This window comes from Gorilla gorilla, chromosome 9 (genome assembly GCF_029281585.2).
Source record: "Gorilla gorilla gorilla isolate KB3781 chromosome 9, NHGRI_mGorGor1-v2.1_pri, whole genome shotgun sequence".
NCBI classification, from domain to species: domain Eukaryota; kingdom Metazoa; phylum Chordata; class Mammalia; order Primates; family Hominidae; genus Gorilla; species Gorilla gorilla.
This window is the reverse complement of record NC_073233.2, coordinates 126,170,992-126,195,629: the sequence shown is the minus strand read 5'-3', so window position 1 is coordinate 126,195,629 and position 24,638 is coordinate 126,170,992. Positions and strand designations below refer to the sequence as shown.

The window sequence follows — 24,638 nt, the reverse complement described above, 5'->3', positions numbered from 1 at the left end:
TGTTAGCCAGGATGGTCTCGATCTCCTGACCTCGTGATCCACCCGCCTCGGCCTCCCAAAGTGCTGGGATTACAGGCGTGAGCCACCGCGCCCGGCCAAGTCTCCAGTTTTTAAGCTAAATTACTTTGCAGTATGATATTTAGGCTGGCCTACTGTCACTCCTAATAAACCCAGTCCTCTCTCTCTCTCTCTCTCACACACACACACACACACACACACACACACACGAGAAATATTCAGATATTGTCTTATTGAGAAAAAAAATCTGGAAATGGTGTTTTCTTAAATCTAATGTCATTTTGCTTTGAAGAGCATCTGTCAAGTCCAGCAGACCATATAATTCAATCAAACATTAAAAGTTGATTTTACAATCTCTATGTACTTGTGGAATAGATTTTTTGCCTTTTTAAAAATAACTGGTGGCAGGGTGCGGTGGTTCTTGCCTGTAATCCCAGCACTTTGGGAGACCGAGGCAGCTGGATCACCTGAGGTCAGGAGTTCGAGACCAGGCTGACCAACATAGTGAAACTCCGTCTCTACTAAAAAATACAAAAAAATTAGCCAGGCATGGTGGCGGGCGCCTGTAATCCCAGCTACTCGGGAGGCTGAGACAGGAGAATCGCTTGAACCCAGGAGGCAGAGGTTGCAGTGAGCTGAGATCTCGCCATTGCACTCTAGCCTGGGCGACAAGAGCGAAACTCCGTCTCAAAAAACAAAAACAAAAACAAACAAAAAAGAAACAACTGGTTTATCATATTATTCACATGCCATACAATTTACTGTCTTAAAGGGCATAATTGAATGGTTTTTAGTATATTCACAGTTATGCAATAATTACCACTATCAATTTTAGAACATTTTCATCACCCCAAAGAGAAACTTGATACCCATTAACAATCACTCCTCATTCTCCATTTCCCTTAGCCCCTGGCAAGCACCAGTCTAATTTTTGTATCTATTGATTTGCCTATTCTGGACATTTCATATAAATAGAATAATATCTGTAATCCCAGTACTTTGGGAGGCCGAGGTGGGTGGATCATTTGAGGTCAGAAGTTTGAGACCAGCCTGGCCAACGTGGTAAAACCCCATCTCTACCAAAAAATACAAAAAAAAAAAAAAATTAGCCAGGTGTGGTGACATGCCCCTGTTATCCCAGATTCTTGAGAGGCTGAGGCAGAAGAATCACTTGAACCTGGGAGGTGGGAGTTGCAGTGATCTGGGATTGCACCACTGCACTTCAGCCTGAGCGATGGAATGAGATCCTGCCTCAATAAATAAATAAATAAATAAATAAATAAAAATAAAGTAAATGGAATTACACAATATGTGCTTTTGGTAACTGGCTTTTTTCACTTTGCACGTTTTCAAGGTTCATCCATTTGTTTGGTGTTTTAAATCTTATGCGGTTGAGTTTGGTTTCATGTCAGTGTTTATTTGCCTTTTGTTTTCAAAGATAAGACCACTTAAATTATTAGATTATTTGAATTCTCCTTAAGTTATAAGTCTGGTCCTGCTATATCAGTTATCTAAGTATTTAGAAATGGTAGACTAGGGGACCTAGGTTTCTTAAACTTTTCTCTCTTTTACTTAGGTGTGCAATATGAATAAAATATCAGTAGATTTGTATTTTAGAAAATGGGGCATACAAGATTGGGGGCTTTATTGACACATTTAATTCTTTCATGTGTAAAATTACTTATGTGAAAATGTGATTTTCTTGTTTTTTCCCCAGACTAAAAAGTTTGTGTTAATTATTATGAGTATTTCTATAGTTGGCTGTTTTTTCCTGGCAAGAATGCTTTTCTGCTCAGATGAAGAGATAAAGGCATTAGGCCCGGGATGGACATTTCTGAGTGAATTAATGTTGGATTGGTATTTTTTTTATGAGTGGAAGAGACAAACTATCTTACATCCATTGGTTTTAAAACATTTTTAAATTTCAGTATATATATGTAGAGAAAAGTACACATGTCATAAGCCTATACAGCTCAATGAATTTTAAGAAACTGAACACACATGGGTAACTAGCACCCAAATCAGGATATATAAAATGTTCCTTGCATTCCAAAAGCCTTCTTTTGTGCTTCTTTCCAGTCATTATCCTTTCTCCCCAAAAAGGAGTCAACACCCTGATGTCTAACAGTATAGAATAGTTTAGTTCATCCATGGATGCAGTGAGCCAAGATCACGCCACTGCACTCCAGCCTGGGTGACAGAGTGAGACTCTGTCTCAAAAAACAAACAAACAAAGAAACAAAAAACAAACCTAAAATATTAGTCTGTAAAGATTGATCTTGAGCCTAAACTTTTAGATGTTTTCTATCCTTTGAACAAATGCTTCTGTATCTTAAGCTTGGAAGGACACTGGGAAACTAAACACTTTTAAAAGGCACTTTTCTTTCAATAGTCCACTTATAAAGTTTGCTTTATCTACCAGTACGGGGGAAAAAAAGAATAAAGTTGGTTTTATTACAGTTAAAGTAGTTTTGGTATTTCTTTGCTCCATACCAAAGTCTTCCTCATTCAAAATAAACAAGTGAATTAGAACCAAAAAAAATCAAGAAAAAGAAAAAAGTTAATAATTTCTTCTAGTTCTCAGAGTTTTATATAAGACTGTACAAAATTATCGTCATTTAGAGTTTTTTTTTCACCAGCCCTGAATTTTAGTTCATCCATGGATAAACTATTACTTTTCTTATTTTTCTTTAACTATACAATTAAGACCCCACATATCCAGTATTTAGATTTCAACAAAATGACTTTAAATGTTTATAACTTTTTGGCAAAATCATGCTCATAAATATGGAGTTCAGATATATTAACAAGGAAAAAATTGGTAGGTAGGTGGGTTTATTGATGGTGTACTTACTATAATTTAGCAAACAAAATTTGGTTTAGTAACCAAAATTTACTATAATTTAGTCACCAGAATGTGTAATTTTAATGCTTATTTTGTAATAATTTTTGTTTTATAAAAAGGAAACTGGGCTGGGCGCGGTGGCTCACGCCTGTAATCCCAGCTCTTTGGGAGGCCGAGGCGGGTGGATCACGAGGTCAGGAGTTCAAGACCATCCTGGCCAATATGGTGAAACCCTGTCTCTACTAAAAATACAGAAGAATCATTTGAACCCGGGTGGAGGATGCAGTGAGCCAAGATCGCGCCACTGCACTGCAGCCTGGGCAACAGAGTGAGACTCCGTCTCAAAAACAAAAACAAAAACAAAAAAAAAAAAGAGGAAACTGTTGGTTTGGTCTAGTTGAATAAATATTACTATACTAAACATCCACAATATGCTAGGCTCTGTTTTGGTGGGATCAGGATCTATTGGAGAAGACACAAGTCAACAGATGATTTTAGAGTCTGATACTAAGAGGGAAATGCATTAGAAACCATGAGGATGGAGAGAGATGCTTTGATCTGGCATGAGAATAAAGGAAAGATTTCCTGGAGGTGAAGTTAAATCGTGAAAGAGGAATAAGTTTGTTAGAGATAGGGAGTGAAGAAAATATTAGATATAGAGAGGAGCATAAACAAGGCATGGAGGACTGGGCATGGTGGCTCATGACTGTAATCTTAGCACTTTGGGAGGCCAAGATGGGAGGATCACTTGAGCCAAGGAATTCAAGACCAGCCTGGACAACATAGTGAGACCCCATCTCAAAAAAAACAAAAAATAAACAAGGCGGGTGTGGGGTGGGGGGCATTAAATAACTTTCCAAGCAGGTTTTCTGAAACTCGCTTTGATTGGATTAGCTTAGATCACATATTGACCTATCTTTATGATTGGGAGGATGTGATTGGCTCTCAAGAGCCAATTAAGTATTAATACACCTCTTCCTATGTCAGCATTAGGGACTTAACCTGTGTAGCTTGAAATTGACCATGGTAGGAGTATTTGCACCACAGAAATTGTCCAACCCTATGTATGTGGACCTCTTATTTTTTGTAAAAATGTTTTGCTGTTTACCAGGACACCACTAGATGTAATGATTGGTTTAGGTAAATCTGAGTCAGCCTCAGCTGGCAGTAAAGTCAGTTGCTGTTTACTTTTAGTTTTCTCCCCTCCCACCAGACTCATTCTTTTCTCTACTCTACTCTTTGGAAAGCTAACTGTATAGAGTACATCATTCAGGCTCTCTTCCTCTGGTTTCCAGTTAGATTTGGCCAACGGGAGGCATTGGCAGGAGATTGGAGGGCAGGAGAGAGATCAGGATATTTATTTCCTGCTCCCTCCCTCTCTTGGTGCCATGATCTGTAGTACCTGTATCCCTCTAACAACAACCCCTGTCAGGTTGCCCACAGCTCCCACTCTTACCAGGATCTAGTAACACCATTTCCTCCCTTTGCCCTTCAGACCTGGGGATGGTAAAAGCTTTGTGCTGCTGTCAGCTTCCTTAAACTTGGGAAAAGTCCCTTCGAAAAGTGGCCTAGGCTGAGCATGGTGGCTCACGCCTGTAATCCCAGCACTTTGGGAGGTTGAGATGGGAGGATTGCCTGAGTTCAGGAGTTTGAGTCCAGCCTAGGCAACATGGGAAAACCCCGTCTCTACCAAAAATACAAAAAATTAGCCAGGTGTGGTGGCACATGCCTGTGGTCTCAGCTATTTGGGAAGCTGAGGTGGGAGGATCACTTGAACCTGGGAGGCAGAAGTTGCAATGAACTGAGATCGCGCCACTGCACTGTAGCCTGAGCAACAGAGTGATGCCCCGTCTCAAAAAAAAAAAAAAAAAAAGAAAAAAGAAAAGTGGCCCATACACTTTTCGCAATCTCAGCTGATTGTGCCTTCCATTTCCTGCCTGGATCCTGACTGATAGTGTCATTTCCTCCTAGCTCATAGGCTGTGTGGGAAAAGGTAGGTATCAAAAAAAAAAAAAAAAAGGGTATTATTAGGAGATCAGGGGAAATGGATGTTGAGCTGGCAACAAACAAATGTTTACCACATTTGATTTGAGGTCCTGTGGGGGTGATATTCAAGAGAGTATATCTGGTAACACTTGAACACTCAGAGGCAGGTCATAGCTAGTAATATAGATTGGGAAATCATTATCCTGTTAGTGGTTGTTAAATCTACAAGTGAATAGGATTGTCCAAGGAAAGCATGTTGAATGACTGTATATTCAGGCTGGAGCTCTAAGGAACACCAGTGTTTAAAGGACGGTTAAGAAAAGAACAGCCTTAGATATTTGATACATACTGTCAGAGATGTGGGGAGACAGAGAGAGAGTGAGTACGTGTGTGTGTATGTGTAACACAGTCAGTGGTAGAGTTGGTTGGAAGGAAACTAAAGAGATTCTGATCTTAAATTGTAACCCATATCTCTTTGTTCTAAACCAAGGGTTGACAAACATTTTCTGTAAAGGGCCAGAGAGTATTTTAGACTTTGTGGGCTACATGGTCTCTGGGGGCAACTATTCAATTCTGCAAAAAATGCAGCCACAGATAATACATCAACAAATGAACATGGCTGTGTTCTAATAAAACTTTGTTTTAAAAGACATTGTAAATTTTTTTTAGCTGTTTACCAAAAGACCACTGGATGTCATAATTGATTTAGGCCAATCTGGTCACACCCAGAGCTAGCAGTAAGGTCAGTTGCTAGTTGTTTTTAGTTTGTTCCCTTTCCACTAGATCCATTTGCTTCCATTTAGCTTATGGGCCATAATTTGCTCACCTTTGCCCTAAACCAACTGCTCCCTTGACATTATCCCTTGGGTATCTCAGAAGCACCTTAAATGCATCCAGAATCAAACTCCTGTTCCCCTGCCAAGCCTAGTACTTTTCTAGTCTTCCTGTCTCAGTGAATGACATCAGCAAGTCAGAAACCTGACAGTCATCCTTGATACCTCCCTTTCCCTAGCATTCCACAGCCATACTTAGTTCAAACTTCCCTTCTTTCTTAATTGACTATCGTAGTAGCCTCCTCAGTAATTTCCCCATATTCACTCATTCACTTTTTCTTTTTTTTCTTTAAGAGACGAAGTCTTGCTCTATTGTCCAGGCTGGAGTGCAGTGGTGCGATCTTGGCTCACCGCAACCTCTGCCTCCCACCACCACGCCTGGCTAATTTTTCATTTTTAGTAGAGACGGGGTTTCGCCATGTTGGCCAGGCTGGTCTCGAACTCCTGACCTCAGGTGATCCACCCACCTCGGCCTGCTAACATGCTGAATTTACCCATATTCACTCTTGATTCCTTGTAAGTGTCTTCTCTAAAGTGATCTTTTTTTTCTTCTTTTTTTGAGATGGAGTCTTGCTTTGTTGCCCAGGCTGGAGTGTAGTGGTATGATTTCGGCTCACGGCAAGCTCTGCCTCCTAGGTTTAAGCCATTATCCTGCCTCAGCCTCCTGAGTAGCTGGGATTACAGGCACCTGCCACCATGCCCCACTAATTTTTTGTAGTTTTAGTAGAGATGGGGTTTCACCGTGTTAGCCAGGATGGTCTCGATCTACTGACCTCGTGATCCACCTGCCTCAGCCTCCCAAAGTGCTGGGATTACAGGCGTGAGCCACGGCGCCCGGCCTAAAGTGATCTTTTAAGAATGCAGATTTCATCAGATCTCTTCTTGCCCAGTCCCACAGTTAAGTACTTTCCATGGCTTCCTATTACACTAAGGATGAGGACCCAAATCTGTAAGGTCCTGCCTGGTCTGTTTTTTGTTTACCTCCCAGCCACATCTCATTCTGTTTTCTCTCCCTTTTGTGTTTTTTGTGTTGCAGTCATACTCCTTTTCAGCTCCTTGACTGACTGAGCTCCTTCCTGGTGCAGGACCTTTGCATGTGCTGTGTCCTCTGCCTAGAATGCCCTCCCTCTCCTCACCTTGTTACCTTTTTCTTCAGATCTTAGCTCAAGAGTAACTTCCAGGGAAGCTTTCATTAACCACTCTCCTCTCCCCCATCATAACAGGGGCCGTACCCATAGCCACTTTCTTTTTCCTTCCTTCATAGTAGTTATCCAAGTTTGTTAATTACGCATTTGTCTTTATGATTACTTAATTAATGTATCAAACTTCTGCTGTATTTCAAGTATACAAGGGAGTGTATTTATTTTGCTTGCATTTAATTCCAAACCCAGAGGATGGCACAAAACAGATGCTCAAGAAATGTATGTTTGAAGAATGAGTGAATGAATGAATGAAAGCATTGTCATACAAACTTTGGGATAGAGAAGTTCAAGAAGCAATGAGTCACTGGTAGAGGACCCAGTAAAATAAGTATAGAAAGGTGTCTACTGGGGTTTTTATCCCTCAGATTTTACAATTTTAAGATATACGATGCCTTTTACCAGAAGTGGTAGTGGAGTTCAGTTGTACCATAAGGTCCATAAGTGAATGGGAAGAAGGAAATGGAGACCTCAAGTGTAGACCACTCTTTCACAGACTTGGCTTAGAAAGGAGAGAAAGGGCAGTAGTTGGTAACTAGAGTAATATTACAGCGTTAAAGAAAGATTTTTTAAAATTGCTATTTGTTTTTAAGGATGGGAGAAACCTGTGTATTTAGAGGCTGAAGGGGAGGGGTTGAAGGCAGTAGAAAGGTTTTTTTTTTTTTTTGAGACAGAGTCTCGTTCAGTCACCCAGGCTGGAGTGCAGTGATGTGATCTCAGCTCACTGCAACCTCTGCTTCCCAGGTTCAAGCGATTCTCCTGCCTCGGCCTCCTGAGTAGCTGGGACTACAGGCATGTGGCACCATGCCCCGCTAATTTCTTTTGTATTTTTAGTAGAGACAGGGTTTTGCCATGTTGCCCTGGCTGCTCTTGAACTCCTGGCCTCATGTGATCCGCCTGCCTCGGCCTCCCAAAGTGCTGGGATTATAGGCATGAGCCACCACACCTGGCCTAGAGAGGTTTTTCTGCTAAAGCAGGGAATGGAGGGGATGAATCCAGGCAGAGCAGAGGACCTGGCCTCGCATAGGAAAAGGGACACCACATCCTTTCAGGTTGGAAGTAAGGATGGGAGCAGATGCAGGAATGTGTGTGCCTGGGCCATTTATGTGGCCTCGAGTTTCATGACGATGTAAGAGGTAACACTTTCTTCTGAGAATGAGGGGTTTGGAGGTTGCATGGAGGACTAAGGGAGAATGACAAGGGCTTGAGGAATCATGGAATGGGAAGCTAAGCAAGGCCAGTTAAAGGTTTGCCAGGCCTCGTTGAGGACTCAGCTGTGGGAGATATTCACGCATTTCTTATGGTAATTGTCCAGTCGTGTGATTTTTCTTGTTCACAACTAGCCTTGTCTGGTCGTCTAGAGCTGAGCTTTTTCTGAAAGGGTGCAATGGAAAGATAAGAGTGTAGGGGAGTTAAGAGTATTGAATGTACTATAAAAAAGGTGATAGGAATAAAGTGGGTGATTTACAAGCATGCTTTGTTCCTATACTAGAATTTCTGGTGACCTGTCCACCTGTTTCTCTCAGTGTCCCTCTGCCTGCTCCCCTCCCTCTGAATTTTTGCCCTGAAGGTGCTGACATTTAATAGAGGAATAGCCTTTGTAACTAGGTGCAATCGATGGCATCTGTGCCTGTGCAGGATTATGTACCTAGTGTTAGGAGGAGAAAGGGCGATGAACCGCATCAGGGAATTTGGGAAGGCACCGCAAAGGGGGCCGATATTTGAGCTGGAATTTGAAGGTGTGTGAATGTTGGGATATGGTGTGGTGGGGAACAACCCAGGCAGGATTATTAGAGGTGGGGAGAGCCTTTCAGACAGAGACCTGTTCAAAGAAAGGCTCAGTGGCATGAAAGGACACAGTACATGTGGGACATGGCAGGACATTCAAGTAATGATGGAGGGATTGGGAAGGTAGATGGGATGCAGTGACAGAAGTTTAGGGCTAGATTGCCACTGTCTGAATTTTATTTTGTAGTCCAATAGGAAATTACTGAAAGTTTTTGAATATGTTTGGTGTTCATTTTAATAATAATAGCTAATGTTTATTAAAGTTATTATTCCAGATGCTGTGCCAAGCGTTTCATGTTGTGAAATGAACAACACGATCATAATGAAGAATTATCTTTTTTGATTGTAGTGGCTCTTCAGAGTGATCCAGTGAAGTAGATCTTGTTATTATTCCCATTTTCCAAGTGAAGACATTGAAGCTTGAACTGGTTAGGTAACCGAGATCACGGTCTCACAACCAGAAAGTAGCTGAGCTAGAACTCAAGTCCAGCTTTGGCTAATTCTAAATCTGTATTTCAAATCTCTATATTATACTTATGTTTTAGGATAAAGGAATGGACATGGGGAGAGTGTAGATTGTCCATTCATTTCCACCTTCCAGTTTTTAGAGCTAGATCTTGAGTGATGAATAAGGATTTTCTTACAGTGATGGGTCAGGATTGAGGGCCTAAGAAAGTGGGGACTGAGGGATAAAAGCTTTCCAGCAGACGGACCACATTTGCAAAGGCACAGAAGGCAGGGCAGGTTCAGCATGGCAAAGTCGGAAAGGGTGCCATAGGCAGACCAGAAGTAATCTTCATCTTTGGGAGGGTCAGATTCTTATGAGTTCTTATTAGTGGGTTCAGTTTTGGTCTCCTCCTTTTAAAAGGAATGTCAACAGACTGGATTGTCTAGAGAGGAGCAAGAAAAATGATTCAAAGCTGGCAGAGGTAAAGGCAGTGGAACTGATGACTCATAACTGTGACAGGAAAGGTTGAGAGTGTGTGGGCAGGACTGAAGAGGTGGCAATAATGACAATGACACTGTCTAACACGCACTGAGCACTTACTCTGGTTTGGGTAGGCTTCTTAGTGTTGTATGTGTTTTAACTCTTTTAATCCTCACAGTGGCCTTCTGAGGTAAGTACTGTTATTATCATTCCCATGAGGCTGAGAAGACTGAAGAAGTACGGTAACTTACTAAGGCTGCAGAGCCGGCAGGTGACAGGGCCGGGATTCGAACCCAGACCCTCTGGCGTAGGAGCCGTGGCCTGCGTGCTCAATCACAACACCATTCTGCCTGTACCAGAAGCACTGCTGATTTTCAGGACAGCGTGTGGGTTTGCACTTTTCTGAAATCTTGCTGCTCTGTTTATCTTGGCCACCAGAAGATTCATGGCTTCTTGAGGTAGATAAGGAAGCAGGAAGAACAAAGTACTGGCAATGTCATTTCCTAAAATATGCCCCTGTAGGGAAAGATAAGTTTTCGTTCTCTGAAAGCAGAAGGAACTGGTTAGAACAAAGTGCCAGCCCTTTTCAGGGAGATGAAGTGTCAGAGTTGGATAAATGAGTGGTTTTGGAAGATGTAAGTCTCTAGTGGGTTTTAAAATGGTACCTTATTTTTACTTGCTAGAATGCATTTACCTATTCTGTTTTCTTCTCCATGATTTACTTTTAATGGATGTGTGATTCCTCACCCAGCTTTAAGAAAAAGGGAAAAACTAGATAGTACCTTGGGGGCAGTTTTAGAAAATTATTTGAAATAAATTCTCCCATTCTTACTTCCTATTCTCATTTTGCTGTTGATGAGGCAATGGTAGCTTCATGATGCAACCATGCTATACTTGGGGTAAGTCCCTTAGACCACAAAAGCTGCCATATTCCCAGAGTGTGTGTGTGTGTGTGTGTGTGTGTGTGTGTGTGTGTGTGTCTGCAGGGGATGGAAGGGGATGGGTGATGTTGCCTTTTAGCCAGCCATGGGCAGACCCATTGTTTGTACTTAATTGAACCACAAGCCTGTATTCGGGAAAACGCTGGTGTGACCAGATTTTAAATTTTTACACAAGCATTCAGTTGTGATTTAAGATTAGAAAATGATTGAAAAATGCTATCTTTGATTAATGCAGATATCAACTCCTTGTCCCTTGTGGGCTTGCCTGAGAAGATAGTTGTTAATATTTATTGCTCTGGCTTTTTGATGAGGGCTCTAAAAATAATTGTTCACTCACATCTGTATATTCCACCCACATGAATGCATTTTAAGTGTTTGGGTTTGCTTTGATTAGGTGTTTATATCGTCTTTTCCTTGGAGATTCGTGCAGATGCCCATGTCCGAGGCTATGTTGGAGAAAAGATCAAGTTGAAATGCACTTTCAAGTCAACTTCAGATGTCACTGACAAGCTTACTATAGACTGGACATATCGCCCTCCCAGCAGCAGCCGCACAGTATCAGTAAGTGTGTACTTTTTCGGAATGTTCCTTTGGTCAACAGTTTTGGAATTGTTTTACTGCAAATCATAGGCATGCCTGAGGCCATCTCATCTTAGAGTAGAAGATGGGCTTCTACTTTAATAGAGATAGATGAACTTTTATCCTATATGACATTCATTTGGTCACGCAGGACCCCACGTAAGAATTCTGTAAATAAGCTGCAGGAAAAAAGCTGTCAGAAACTCAGAGGAAATGTGGTTTAATTTTGTTTCCTCTTTGTTGTTTCTTTTTGCATTATTTCATAGCTTCATTTTCAGATTTAATGTACTAAAAAGGGTACCTTCAGGACTATTGAATAGAAAAATTCTATGGGTCCAGTCTTGGACATCCTTTCTCTTAAGGCTGCTCATTTTCTGTCATATTAAGTTGTCTCAGTGGGTGTATCTGTTTGCATATTTGCGCTTTGTGGAGTTATCTTGGCACTTTCTCCCAGTGTATAAACATCTGCATTGATTTATATGGCTACCTTTGAAGGAAATGGTGGCACCTCGTGTTGGTGACAGATGTTGGTGACAGATGGTCTTGCAATATTGGAAGCAATATACCTTATTGAGGTATATTAGTCACACATATAAAACACATTTATGGTCCAAGTTTCATTGTAGGTGTCTAATTGAAGATTAAAATGCTATAAAATTTTTTTCTCTTTAAGCTTCCAGCAGTATCCTTAGCTCAGGATAGATGTTATTCAAGAATGTGAATGTCGTAGCTGTATGGAAGATTGTATTTAAGTATTGTTAATTTATTTATCCCATTTCCTTCACTGGAAAAATGTCCTCTTTGACTTTCATGTATAAATAAGCTTTGCATTCTGTGTTAGGAGCCATTATAGAATGCCACGTAGCTTGAGGCTAGGTAGGGGACTCCAGTGAAAGAAACTAGGCTGTATTCATGCTCCCCTCCCACTTTTTTTTCAGACTTGAAATAGTTCACTTGATTCTGAGTGGTCAGGAAACTGTGGCTGGCCTTATTTGGCTCTGCCTCCTTGGTAAAAAGTAGGACAGAGCAAGCAATAGGGAGCTTCCTGGGTCAGAAACAGCAGCTCTCTTCTAGTGCTGCTCTCTGCAAGGCTGGTCAGAAAATCAACAAACTCATACAAGTTGGAATTAAAGTTACATAACATGATGTTGCAGTCATGGGGTTAGTCAATCAGGATTGTGTCAGATTAATCAATTTGCAAGGGATATGAGTTTCATGAACTTAACATTGAATTTATGGGCTAGACTAATCTCGAGGATACACAGTGGGCTGTGTTTTGTCAATAAGGAGTTTCAAACTCTTTTACACTGATGCTGATAATTAGTGGTAGGGATTCCTTACCTCCCTCTTTGAAATGTTCAACACACTTATTATTTCTCGTTATCTGTCTTTATCACTAAAATGTAAGTTCCGTGAGAGTAGGGACTATGCCTGCATGGCTCCCACCATATTCTTTTGCTTAACAATGCCTAGCACATTAGAGGTCTGCACCAAATATTTGTTGAATAAATGCATGGACAAATGAATGAATAAGTGAGTCAGCATCTTTTCTGGGAAGTTGCTTTTCAAAATTGGGCAATTCAGTGGTTGTAAACACCCCGGTTCCTAAATGGGAAGGTACCAAGTAACAAAGAAAGAGGAAAGCCTGTATTTTGCATAAGCCATATTGCATAAGTCATATTATATTGTAATACCTGCCTGGCCTGCCCCAGGTATAATTAGGCTTTTGGTGATGAAGTGTCTAATCAAGGCTTTTGGTAAGTGTCTGATAATTAGGCTTTTGGTGATGAAGTGTCTGATCAAGTCCTAGGCAGCATTATTTTAATTCAACATATATTCACTGAGTACTTATCAGGTATTAGACTTAGGGATTATATTAATTGTCAAGATAGATAACTTGAGAGAGGCTGAATTATATTACAACCTCCTTGTGATTTTGAGAATAAGCAAAAATCTCCCTTTTGTCACTTACTAGTTGTATACCGTAGAGCAACTCACTTAGTCTTTTGTTTGGCTTTGTTTTCTTTCTTTCCTTTTTTTTCTTTTTTTTTTTTGAGGCGGAGTCTAGCTCCGTTGCCGAGGCTGGAGTGCAGTGGCACAATCTCAGCTCACTGCAATCTCCGCCTCCTGGGTTCAAGCAATTTTCCTGTTTCAGCCTCCCAAGTAGCTGGGATTATAGGTGTATGCCACCACACCTGGCTAATTTTTGTATTTTTAGTAGAGATGGGGTTTCACTATGTTGGCCAGGCTGGTCCTGAACTCCTGAGTTCAAGTAATGCGCTCACCTCGGCCTCCCGAAGTGCTGGAATTACAGGCGTGAGCCACCATGACCAGCCTGTTTCCCTTTTTATACATTTGGAATAATTATACCTGCCTCATGTAGTTCAGTGTAGTCATGAGGCTCAAGTAAGTAAATGTGTGGAAATTATTTGCAAACTGTAGAGTGCTATTCAAATACGAGATGCTACTTTAGAACAAAGTTTCCCAACTTTGGCACTGTTGACATTTTGAGCCAGATAATTCTTTGCTGTGGGTGCTGTCCTGTGCATGGTAGGATGTTTAGTAGCATTCCCGGCCCCTACCTACTAGATGCCAGTAGCATCTCCCCAGTTGTGACAATCAAAAATGTCTTCAGATATTGCCAATATCTCTTGGAGGGTGAAATTGCCTCTGGTTGAGAACTATTATTTTAGGGTTCCAGGGAGAATTTAGAAGAGATTCAAGGGTTAGGATCCCAGAAGTCTCTCATCGGGCCTTTTTCTGATCAGTTTTATTAACCTATAGGATGGAGGTTAAAAAAGCATAAAAAGTTGCCCAACTGAAAAAAAACACACCATTATACAGTTGTATTTTATTTTGGACCTACTGAGCTTTATATTTTCATTGCATTTTCCAAGTTAACTTTTTCTCTCATGGTGTTGCTTTCTTAGATATTTCATTATCAGTCTTTCCAGTACCCAACCACAGCAGGCACATTTCGGGATCGGATTTCCTGGGTTGGAAATGTATACAAAGGGGATGCATCTATAAGTATAAGCAACCCTACCATAAAGGACAATGGGACATTCAGCTGTGCTGTGAAGAATCCCCCAGATGTGCACCATAATATTCCCATGACAGAGCTAACAGTCACAGAAAGGGGTAAGCTCATTGCCACCAACCTTCTTCTGCAGTGCTCTGTGACTGCTGTGGTGCTTTCTGGAGAGCTCGATGATAAACAAAGCTGTCTATCTTTGTAAGCCAGTTGGGTCATTAAATCATTGAATCGAAATAATTTTTCTGCCATCCCAATATGTATGTTGGGGTGAATTTTTAATCTTTATTTTGAAAACTGAATTTTCTCTCCAAATTTTGTCATAGTGTCTCCATTACCCTTTTTTAAATTTTAACTTTAGGTGACCAAAGTTCTTGTGGAATGCACGGAAAACCCCTGAGTAAATATAGGGTTGTTATCTCTGTGAACTAGAAGTCATTCCAGTTTTCCTAGCATGTTCATACTCCCAGTTATGACATAGTGTTCTTGCCTGTGTCTTGAAAGGGTAGCCCCTCTAACGTTGAGAGGTAGTGCTTTTCTTTATGCTGCAAAGAACAGTAGTTTCCCTTTAGTGTGAAACAGGAGGAGAGTAGATTAAGGACTGATTTTTTTTTCTATGTTATTCCCTGATGACGATTAAGTGGTCATGCTAGTCCTTAATTGGATTTGAGCCAAAGATTTAGAGGTACATTATGGGTCATTATAGATTCGTCATCATTTCTCAAGTCTTTCTCAAGTTTCTCTCCCTTGCTCTTTTCCTCCTTCTCTCCCTCCCTTCCTTCCTTCTTCCTTCTCATCTTCCCTTCCTTTCTCCTTCCCTTCCTCTCTCCCTGTCTCATTTCTTCCTTCTCTTTCTCTTTCTTGCTTTCTGTCTCTCTCTTTCTTTTTTCTTTTAAAGGTAATAACTTGTAGGTTTCAAAGAGGAGCACATTCATACTGCTGGCAGAAGAAGAAAATGATACGGTTTTGCTGGAAAGCAGTTGGGTAGTATGAATTAGTGCCTTAAAAATATAGGCCCTTTGATCTAGTAATTCCATTGTAAATTTCATCTTAAGGAATTAGAGCTAAAGATGAAGATTTATGTACAAGCCTGGCTATCCTAATGTGACTTGTAGATTCTAAGAATTCGAACCAACTTGAATGTCCAGCATTAGAGGATTAGTTCTATAAATTATTCAATATGATAGAATGCTATGCAGTGATTACACATCACATCTGGAAGGAATTGTTAAATATTTATCATATTATAAGTAAAAAAGGAGGTTAAAATAATATATAATATATGATCCATACTTAAAAATACATATGCCCTCCTTGCACCCCATACCCAATATCCCTAGAAGAAGATTAAATGGGTAGATACCAAAGTGTTCTTCCTAGGTAGTGGGATTATCGGTACATTTTTATCCTTCATTGTACTTTTGTGTATTTTCTACCTTTCACACAATGATTTATTACTTTTGTAATCAGAAGAAATATAAGAGCAAAAGTAGAACCTAGTTGCTCATGTCGCAGGAGGCATATTTGCACGTCCCTGTGTTTTACCTTCTCTTTCTCCACCTCTAGGTTTTGGCACAATGCTTTCCTCTGTGGCCCTTCTTTCCATCCTTGTCTTTGTGCCCTCGGCCTTGGTGGTTGCTCTGCTGCTGGTGAGAATGGGGAGGAAGGCTGCTGGGCTGAAGAAGAGGAGCAGGTCTGGCTATAAGAAGTCATCTATTGAGGTTTCCGATGAGTAAGTCCAGCAGGAGCCCTGGGCAGCAAGCCTGTTTCCTCCTTAGCGCCCTACCCAGACCCCCACATCCACACCTTCCTTTCTTCTGGACCAAGTTTAGTTCTGCTGGTGAACTTTCTTTTCGAAGAGAATAGTTCTGCTAAGGGGCGCCAAAAGGAAGGTTGAAAGTGATGTGTGTGAATATTAATTTGGAGAGAGATGGGGGAGTTGATATATGGTCCTAGTCTTCTGCTTTGGAAATCAGATTGTACAGTGCCATGGTCTGAATAAATTCTGAAGTCGATGTTTCATTCTTTCAATTCCAGGTCAATTATTTTTCCTTCACCTTGTGTTTGGCACTGAGCTGATGATGTCTCCTGACAGAAAATGCCTGAGCAATGAGAGAGGCTTTAAGAATAGCTGTGGAGGGCAAAAGCGATTTGAATAAGCGAGATCTTTTCTTGGTCAGCATATGTTCTGAAGGGAGGGGCTACATGGATCGTGGTTATTAAAAAGATTTATTAAACATTATTCTGCCAGTAAGCAGGCATGATCTAGTATATTCCCTAAAAATAAATGTAGTAAAAGGAAATCAAAACAAAAATCTACGTAAAACCCCTTCTCTCCATTATCTATGTCAGGGGAGGGGAGTCTTACATTGAGAAGGTCCAAAATGCAATCTCTGTGTGTGTGTGTGTGTGTGTGTGTGTGTATGTGTGTGTGTGTGCATTTATTTAATGATAAGACAGCACCCTGTGCCATTTCCAAGGAATCTGTGGCTCAAAAAAGACAAAGAACTCTTGGTAAAAATGCTAATGTCTATTTCTAAGCCTGGTATCCAAAACCCCTTATGATTTTACTCTAAGTCACATTGTTCCCTGACATCTCCCCACGTCCCAGCTGCCATGAACTTATTTATGTGCCCTAACATACTATACTTCATTCGTATATTTTTCCTAACTCTTTCTCATCCTCTAAGACCCCTCCTTTTGACTTGCCGGGAATGCCCTCTTTCCTTCTCTTGTTTGCCTGGAAACTCTTTCTTATCCTCGAAGACCCAGCTGAAATAGCCCCTTCTCTTGAGTTTCCCTGAGACCTCAGGGGACAATTAGTCACTCCTTACTCTTTGCTGCTGCAGCAGTTTGATGTTAACTCTATTAAAACACTTATCACACTGCATTATAACATATTTGTTAAGTTTTAACAGGTCTCTCACCCCCATCATGAGCCCTTCACAGGCTCAAGTTTTATTTATCTTTTTACCTCTAGGCTAGCACAATGCTCAGACTTTGTCAGTGCTCAGTACACTTCTGAATGAGGGATAATTTATTGAGCATTTATTATGTGCCAGGCACTATGGTATGTGTTTCACATGTATTTATTTTTTATTTATTCCTAACAACTGTGCTTTAAGGGTGGGAGGTAATATGTGCATTTTTTGTTTGTTTGCTTTTTGATATGGGAGTCTCACTCACTCTGTCACCCAGGCTGGAGTGCAGTGGTGTAATCTTGGCTCACTGCAACCTCTGCCTTCTGGGTTCAAGTGATTCCCCATCTTAGCCTCCTGAGTAAGTGGGATTACAGGTGTGTGCCACAACGCCCAGCTAATTTTTGTATTTTTAGTAGAGACGGGGTTTTGTCATGTTGGCCAGGCTGGTCTCGAACTCCTGACTTCAGGTGATCCACCCACCTCATCCTCCCAAAGTGCTGGGATTACAGGCATGAGCCACTGCGCCTGGCCAATATGTGCATTTTATAGATGAGGAAACAGGCTTCTGGGGCTTAAACAATTTGCCCAGTCACCCAGCTAGTGAGTGGAAGAACTGGAATCTGAAACCAGACCTGTCTGATTTCAACACCTGTACTTTCAACTGCTCTACTCTATTGAGGATAGTGGTGATTCAGATTTGGTTTGTCCTCTTTTTACAGCACTGATCAGGAGGAGGAAGAGGCGTGCATGGCGAGGCTTTGTGTCCGTTGCGCTGAGTGCCTGGTAAGTGCATGCCATTCCTTCTGCTTACTGTTGATGTCCCACTTTCCTGCTTACTGTTGATGTCCCACTTTCCTGCTTACCTAAGAGGATCCATCCTATGCCCTCAGAGGCAGCAGAGGATATGCAGGTAGGTCCAAGCAAGATATGAACCAGCATCTTTCCACAAAGCATTTTGGACTCAGGGGACCCCTACCAATTCTAACCAAGATTTTGTTTCCTGTCTCATGGGCGTAGAGCAGTGGTCTTAGGTTAGGGAAGGGGGCCACGTAGAGTAGTTTCTGCTGACTGACAGAAAATCCCAAAACAGGAGTGTCCTATGCCACTGAATTCATACTAGGAGACTTCCACTGGCTGGACTCGACCCTGAATTTAACTTTTCTACTGAGCTGTAGTATTTTTCAGGGAGTTAGGGTGATATAACCTTTTAGGTAACTTGATGTCTTTTATCAATAAGAAATACCACCCTGGAAGGCCCAAGTTTTGATTTAAATGTCAAAAGGCTGTCATCCCTCCTGCTTTGAGTACTCACTGTGACTAATGACAGAATCAGAGAGTCCAGTTAGGAGGCTGGGGTGGGTATCCTAGGATCCCAGCAGGAGGGAAGACTCTCTGATGTGGTGCAGTTGGAAACAGGTCACAAATAACTTCTGATCTCATATGATACATACCTGTCATTGCCTCCTGTTTACTTATTGCCAGGCTCACACTTGGCTCGATGATTAATGGTGGTGTTTTTTGTTTTTCTTTGTCTCATGCACTTGAGTATCATAGGGAAGATGAGAGAAAGGTTGGTAATGCCAGTGCAGAGGACCTAATACCAACTTTTGGAGGCTCGGATATTTTTAAGAACGCAAAATAAGTTAATGTTCATACGGTTATTATCCACATTTCAGATATTAATCCATTCAACAGTGATTTGTTGAGCATCTGTCACGTGCCATATGTACTGTTCTAGGTGCTTAGGAACCAGCAGTGAACAAAACTGAGAAAAATTCCTACCCTCCAAGAACTGAATGTTCTTTGCCTGGAAAACTTTCTCATCCTCTAAGACTCTGTTGAATTGGGGTACAAATACTCACAAAGTTTTTAAAAATAAGTAAAATATATAGTATATGAGATGGTACTTAATGATATGGAGAAAAAAGCAGAAAAGGGGGATGGGATGGCTGGATGGGGGTGTGACATTAAATAGGTTAGGGACAACCTCAGTGAGAAGATACTCAAGCAAACACCTAAGAGAAGCAAGCCATATGGCTATTGTGGAGGAGCGTTTCAGGCAGAAGAAGTGACTGGTGCAAAGGCTCTGAGGAGGGGCCATGATTGGCATATTCTTGGAGTAGCAAGGGGGCAGTATGGCAGAAATGAAGACAGCAAGGCGAAGAATAGTATTTGTTGACATCAGAGAAGTAACGCAGCAGCTAGATCTTACAGAACCTTATAGATGATTTTGATGACCTGGACTTCTACTCAATGAAATGGAATCCATTGGAGGGTTTGGGAAGAGAAGCAGTATCAACTTATGTCTGTTTAAAAAGTATTACTCTGGCTTTTGTGTTGAGAATGGGTGGTAACGAGCAATGACAGAATCAGAGAGTCCAAGTAGGAGGCATTTGCATTAATCCAGGTAGCTGAAGATGCTGGTAGTTTGGACCAGGGTGGTGGTGGTGGAGGTGGTGAGGAGTGGTTGTATTCTGATTATAGTTTGAAGGTAAAGCCAGAAGGATTTACTGCTTCTGCATTTATATATGAAAAAATGAGAGGACTCAAGGATAGTTCCAAGATTCTTGACTTGAGCAACTGGTAGAATAGAGTTACCATTTGCTAATATGTGGAAGTCTGTGGGTGAATCAAATTTTAGGAGGAAGAACAGAAGTTGGGTTTGGACATATTAAGTTTGAAATACTTATTAAACTTCCAAGTGGAGATGTGGAGTAGGCAGTTGTGGGTGTGGAGTTGAGAAGAGAGGTCTAGACTGGAGATAGAGATTTAGGAGCCATTAGCAGATAGAGACTGATACAGACATTTCCTCCAGGGAAATGAATGTAAATAGGGAAGGGGTCAGAGGACAGAACCTGGGCCCTCCAAGATTTCTAGGATGGGGAGATGAAGAGGAATTATTAGTAAAGAGGCTAAGAAAGAGCGGCTAGTGAGGTAGGAAGAAAACCAGGAGATTTTGGTATCCTGGGAGTCAAGTGGAGAATTATTTCTAGGAAAAGAGAGTGATCAACTGTGTCATTTGCTGTGGAGTCAGGTGAAGTAAAATGAGAGCTGATAATTGATTATTGGATGATTTGGGAATATGGAGGTCATTGGTGACCTTGGCAAAAGGATCTTCAGTGGAATAGTGGGAATGAAAACTTGTCTGGGGTGGGGTCAAGAAAGATTGCAGAAAGATGCGTTGGAGGAAGTGGGTATAAACACCTCTTTCAAGGAGTTGTGCTGTGAAGGGATGCAGAGAGACAGGCAATATGTGGAGGGCAATGTCACTGGTGGCTTTTCTTTTTAAGATGGGAGAAAATGAACACATTTGTATGCAGATGGGAATTATGTAGTAGAGAAGGAAAAAATTGATGCTGCAAGACAGAGAGGAGAGGATTGCTGGTGTAATGCCAGGATCTAGTGCATAAGTGGAGTGGAGATGTTGACCTTAGATAAAGTAAGACAGGGAGAGTGTATAAGAACAATAGGGAAGGCCAAATAGATAGATCCAGATGTAGATGAGTGGCCACATGTGATGGAGCTTGTGGAAATTCCCTACTAATTGCTTCTCTAGTCCCAATCATGGGAGAAAGCAAGGCTGTCAGCTGAGAATGATGGGAAGTGCAGGTGTTGGAAGTTTGGGGAAAGAGGGAAGGGTATGAAATAGTCATCAAGGAGAATAAATAGACTAGAGAAGTGCGGTATGCCAGATAGTGCTAATGGCCCACTTGAAGTTAGAAGTAATGAATATGAGTATGAATAATAATAATGGTAACAGGAGCTAGTCTTGAATGAGTGCTTATGAAGTGCCAGGCAGTGCTAAGTAATTTACATATATTGCCTCATTCAATTCTCATAACAGTTCTATGAGGTGTATTTTTATTATCCCCATTTTACAGATGAGGAAACTGAGGCTTAGAGAAGTTAATAACTTTATCCAAGGTCACACAGCCACAAGAGGTGGAACTCAGTGGTAGACTGACACTTAGTCTAAATTCCTAACCACAATTTTGCACATTTCTGCAAGAGAGTGAGGAGAGGATCGCTGGGGTGATTCCACTGACACTTGTTTTGCTAAGAAAGGGTGCGGTAGACGGGCATCTTTTCTTGTGTGTTGAGGTTTTAAAAAATATTCACCAAGGGAAAGGAAACCACTACGGCTTCAAAGCACAAATTAGCCCAGTAGACACCAATTATATTGAGGTCCTGTGAAGCTCCGTGGGAATTTAGGTGTATTGAGTCAGTGGCATTTCACTGTGGCTGTCTCCCCAAGCCAGGTTCCATTTGGAGGATCCTAACATGTGGTCTTTGCCTAAATTCCAACTCTGGAATTGTGTTTCACACCTGCTGTTTTTGTCCCTCCAGGATTCAGACTATGAAGAGACATATTGATGAAAGTCTGTATGACACAAGAAGAGTCACCTAAAGACAGGAAACATCCCATTCCACTGGCAGCTAAAGCCTGTCAGAGAAAGTGGAGCTGGCCTGGACCATAGCGATGGACAATCCTGGAGATCATCAGTAAAGACTTTAGGAACCACTTATTTATTGAATAAATGTTCTTGTTGTATTTATAAACTGTTCAGGAACTCTCATAAGAGACTCATGACTTCCCCTTTCAATGAATTATGCTGTAATTGAATGAAGAAATTCTTTTCCTGAGCAAAAAGATACTTTTTGATTCGTCTTTGCTCTGGAATGTATTACATGTTTTCTTCCAACTGTTTGAAGGAGAATTTTGAATGTTTGCCACACTGCTGATACCCAAATAATTTTTTAAATGAAGTGGAGCTTGTGGCTTCCTGATGTGTCACCAGACAAAATATTCGCTTGGTATATGTATTCTTTGTTTTTTGCTCCATGTACACTTTCAGCTGTGAGTTAGTATAGGGCGTAAACTTACAGGTTTAATGACCTCAACCTCAGTTGTGTTTGGATAACTTAGGGTATATACCCTTAGTTTCCTTAGAGTTGGTAGGATCAAGTCATTGGTTTGCTTTGACTGGGTTTTTAAAGTATTAAGTACAGTGTCATCAATTTACAGTTAAGGAAAGGAATCATGAAGTAGAAAAATTATTTTCTTTAGTCTTGCTGGTACAATTTGGGCTAAGGAGTCTTTGTTATTTTCTGTCTTGCTTTTTTTTTTTTTTGAGGCAGAGTCTCACTCTGTCGCCAGGCTGGAGTGCAGTGGTGTGATCTTGGCTCACTGCAACCTCTGCCTCCTGGGTTCAAGCAATTCTTGTGCCTCAGCCTCTTGAGTAGCTGGGATTACAGGCATGCGCCACCACACCCAGATAATTTTTGTGTTTTTAGTAGAGACGGGGTTTCACCATTTTGGCCAGGATGGTCTCAATCCCCTGACCTCGTGATCCACCTGCCTCGGCCTCCCAAAATGTTGGGATTACAGGCATGAGCCACTGTGCTTGGCCTGTTATTTTATTTTCTTATAACTACAACTTTTCTTCTTGAATTTTCAGGTCAGAGGCAAGAAAAACTCTTTACAGGTTTTTAGTGGGGGACTTATGGAGTATTTCAGGAGTTCTTTGCAATTAAATCGTCTTTTCACTTGTATTGTTTTTCAAAACTTTGTTGATTTCTAAAATGTGCCAACTGTGAGTAAACTATGGTATTTGCAAGTGGTTTTTACATAATATTTGAGATGAGGAAGTGAGATTGTGCATGACATACTTCTCCTTTGTATTCTCTCAGTGCCTTATAGCAGGTTACTCCATTCTGCTATGACAACTTGTTTCAAATGTTAATTTACATAGGATTTTTTATAAGCCATTAAGGCATATGTATAGCATATCAGTAAAGATGGATGGTGCATATATAAATAGTCTTCTGTAATAGTGATTGGATTTACTTCTCAATTATGAGAGACAAAAATTATCCCCTCACCTGTCTCTATTCTTTCAACAGGTTTATCCCTTTTCATGATTTTTCATTAGGTGGTTCAGGAAGTTTCCATATTACAGCACTTCAGACTGTATATGTTAGTTTAAAAATCACTTTTCTCTCTCTCAATTTCTTTCTTTTTTTTTGAAGACTTAATTTAAAAAATTTGGGTTGTTAGATCTGTATCATAGATTTGGCCTGGCCTCTTCTGTTAACCTAGTCCACAGATGAGCGAATCTGGTTAGTTGAAGGACATTGTGATTTGACTCTGGTCACGCGAGGAAGTAGAAGAGGCAAAGACAGGACCGGCAGTTTACATTTCCAGTGGTTAAACCTCACGGTACTTTGGGACTGCTTGTGAACTTTTGTGGTTGTCTGAGGCCAATCTAACGTGACCATTTCTGACACCTCAACAGAGAGAGGAAAGCAACATGAGCAATGAGAGTAAATAACTTGGGCTCTCAGAGATTTGAAGATAGAGATCTCATTGTGAGGGGGACTATTTTGCAGGTCCTCATTTCTCAAGAAAGAGATGGTGTTACAGGAACCCACTGAAAGCCATATCCCATTAAATGAGGAACCAATTTTGGCTGGGCCTTCTTGTAATGTCCTTGCAGGTGTGTTGTGAAGATTAATGCAGGGTAGTATGTTTGTAGATTGACACCTAGTCTAAACTTGAGGTAATTGGTGCTCTGTGAATACTCAGTCGTGTTCTTTTATAGCCTTAATCATGATTTGAACTAGTCCCTTGCTTTTTAAATGACTGAATGAAGTCCTTCGTGGTAAGGGAGTATGTTGATAACTTAGTTTACTATATGGGTTTGTGGTCGCATCCCAGTCATCAGCTGCTATCATTTTCCTTCTTCATCCCTTATACTGAGATTTGGGTTACAGCTTTTTATTCTTCGAAGGATCACAAAGCAGTGTACAGACACCTGCCTTCTTTAAGGATGAAAGGAAGATAAAGTGGTTTTTTTTTGTTTACTTATTTGTTTCACCTCTTGTTTGAGTAACTTCTAAGGTGCTATTCTCTCTCTCTTTTTGCTACCCCATGAGCTCTTGTCACAGCCATGGAAACCAGCCTCGTTTAGAAAGGGAACTTAGTTCAGAAGGGGTTAAAAGCCTTCCAGAATTTTTCTTTAGCTGCTGAAGTTTTTACTTGTGGTTACATGACTTTAAGTTTTATGCATTACGCTCTTAATTCTATTACAAAATGTGGACTCACCAATTGCTTTGTGTTTTCCATGTGACCTGTTACTTCAGGCTACTTGGGGAACATCTTAGTCCTCTGCAGCTCCTGAACCCAGCACTGGTGCTTCAAGAGAGAAGGTAGCACGTCTTTGTTCAAAACAAAACAAAACGACACTTCTGGAGGCCACATCCTGAATATGAGTGTTCTACTAAGTCACTCAGTTATGGTTCTAAAGGGAAACTGTAAGAAGACCCACAAGGAGTGGACCAAGACTATTATTTAATTGCACAACTTGAAACTTTGCTGCCAGAAGAGGCAGCTCCATTCCTTTGACTCCAGTGTTGGGCTGTTAACTGCTGCACCTCATTGCCTTTTTTTGTTTTTGTTTTTGTTTTGTAGGAGGGTAGGCACTGTTAGGCCATATGCACAAATATTGTAACTCTTGGTATCTTTACTGCATCATAGTCAATAAACTTCTTTGCACCCTTTGGCTA

General features: G+C 41.0%; 1 protein-coding gene across 2 annotated transcripts in view; it reads left to right on the top strand.

Moving 5' to 3' along the window:
* The window catches only part of MPZL3 (myelin protein zero like 3), a 27,062-nt gene extending 2,424 nt beyond the window's left edge, over window positions 1-24,638 (top strand). The window contains exons 2-7 of one of the 2 annotated variants that reach the window (XR_008669510.2): window positions 10,933-11,099; window positions 14,048-14,258; window positions 15,718-15,883; window positions 17,792-17,855; window positions 21,420-21,887; window positions 24,216-24,624. Coding sequence is in view for 1 of the 2 variants with exons in the window: in XM_004052210.5 (XP_004052258.1) it covers window positions 10,933-11,099; window positions 14,048-14,258; window positions 15,718-15,883; window positions 17,792-17,855; window positions 21,420-21,446 (635 nt within the window). In the remaining variant the exon portion in view is untranslated. Of the gene's footprint in view, window positions 1-10,932; window positions 11,100-14,047; window positions 14,259-15,717; window positions 15,884-17,791; window positions 17,856-21,419 lie in introns of both variants that reach the window. The other variant, XM_004052210.5, reaches the window with a different exon arrangement.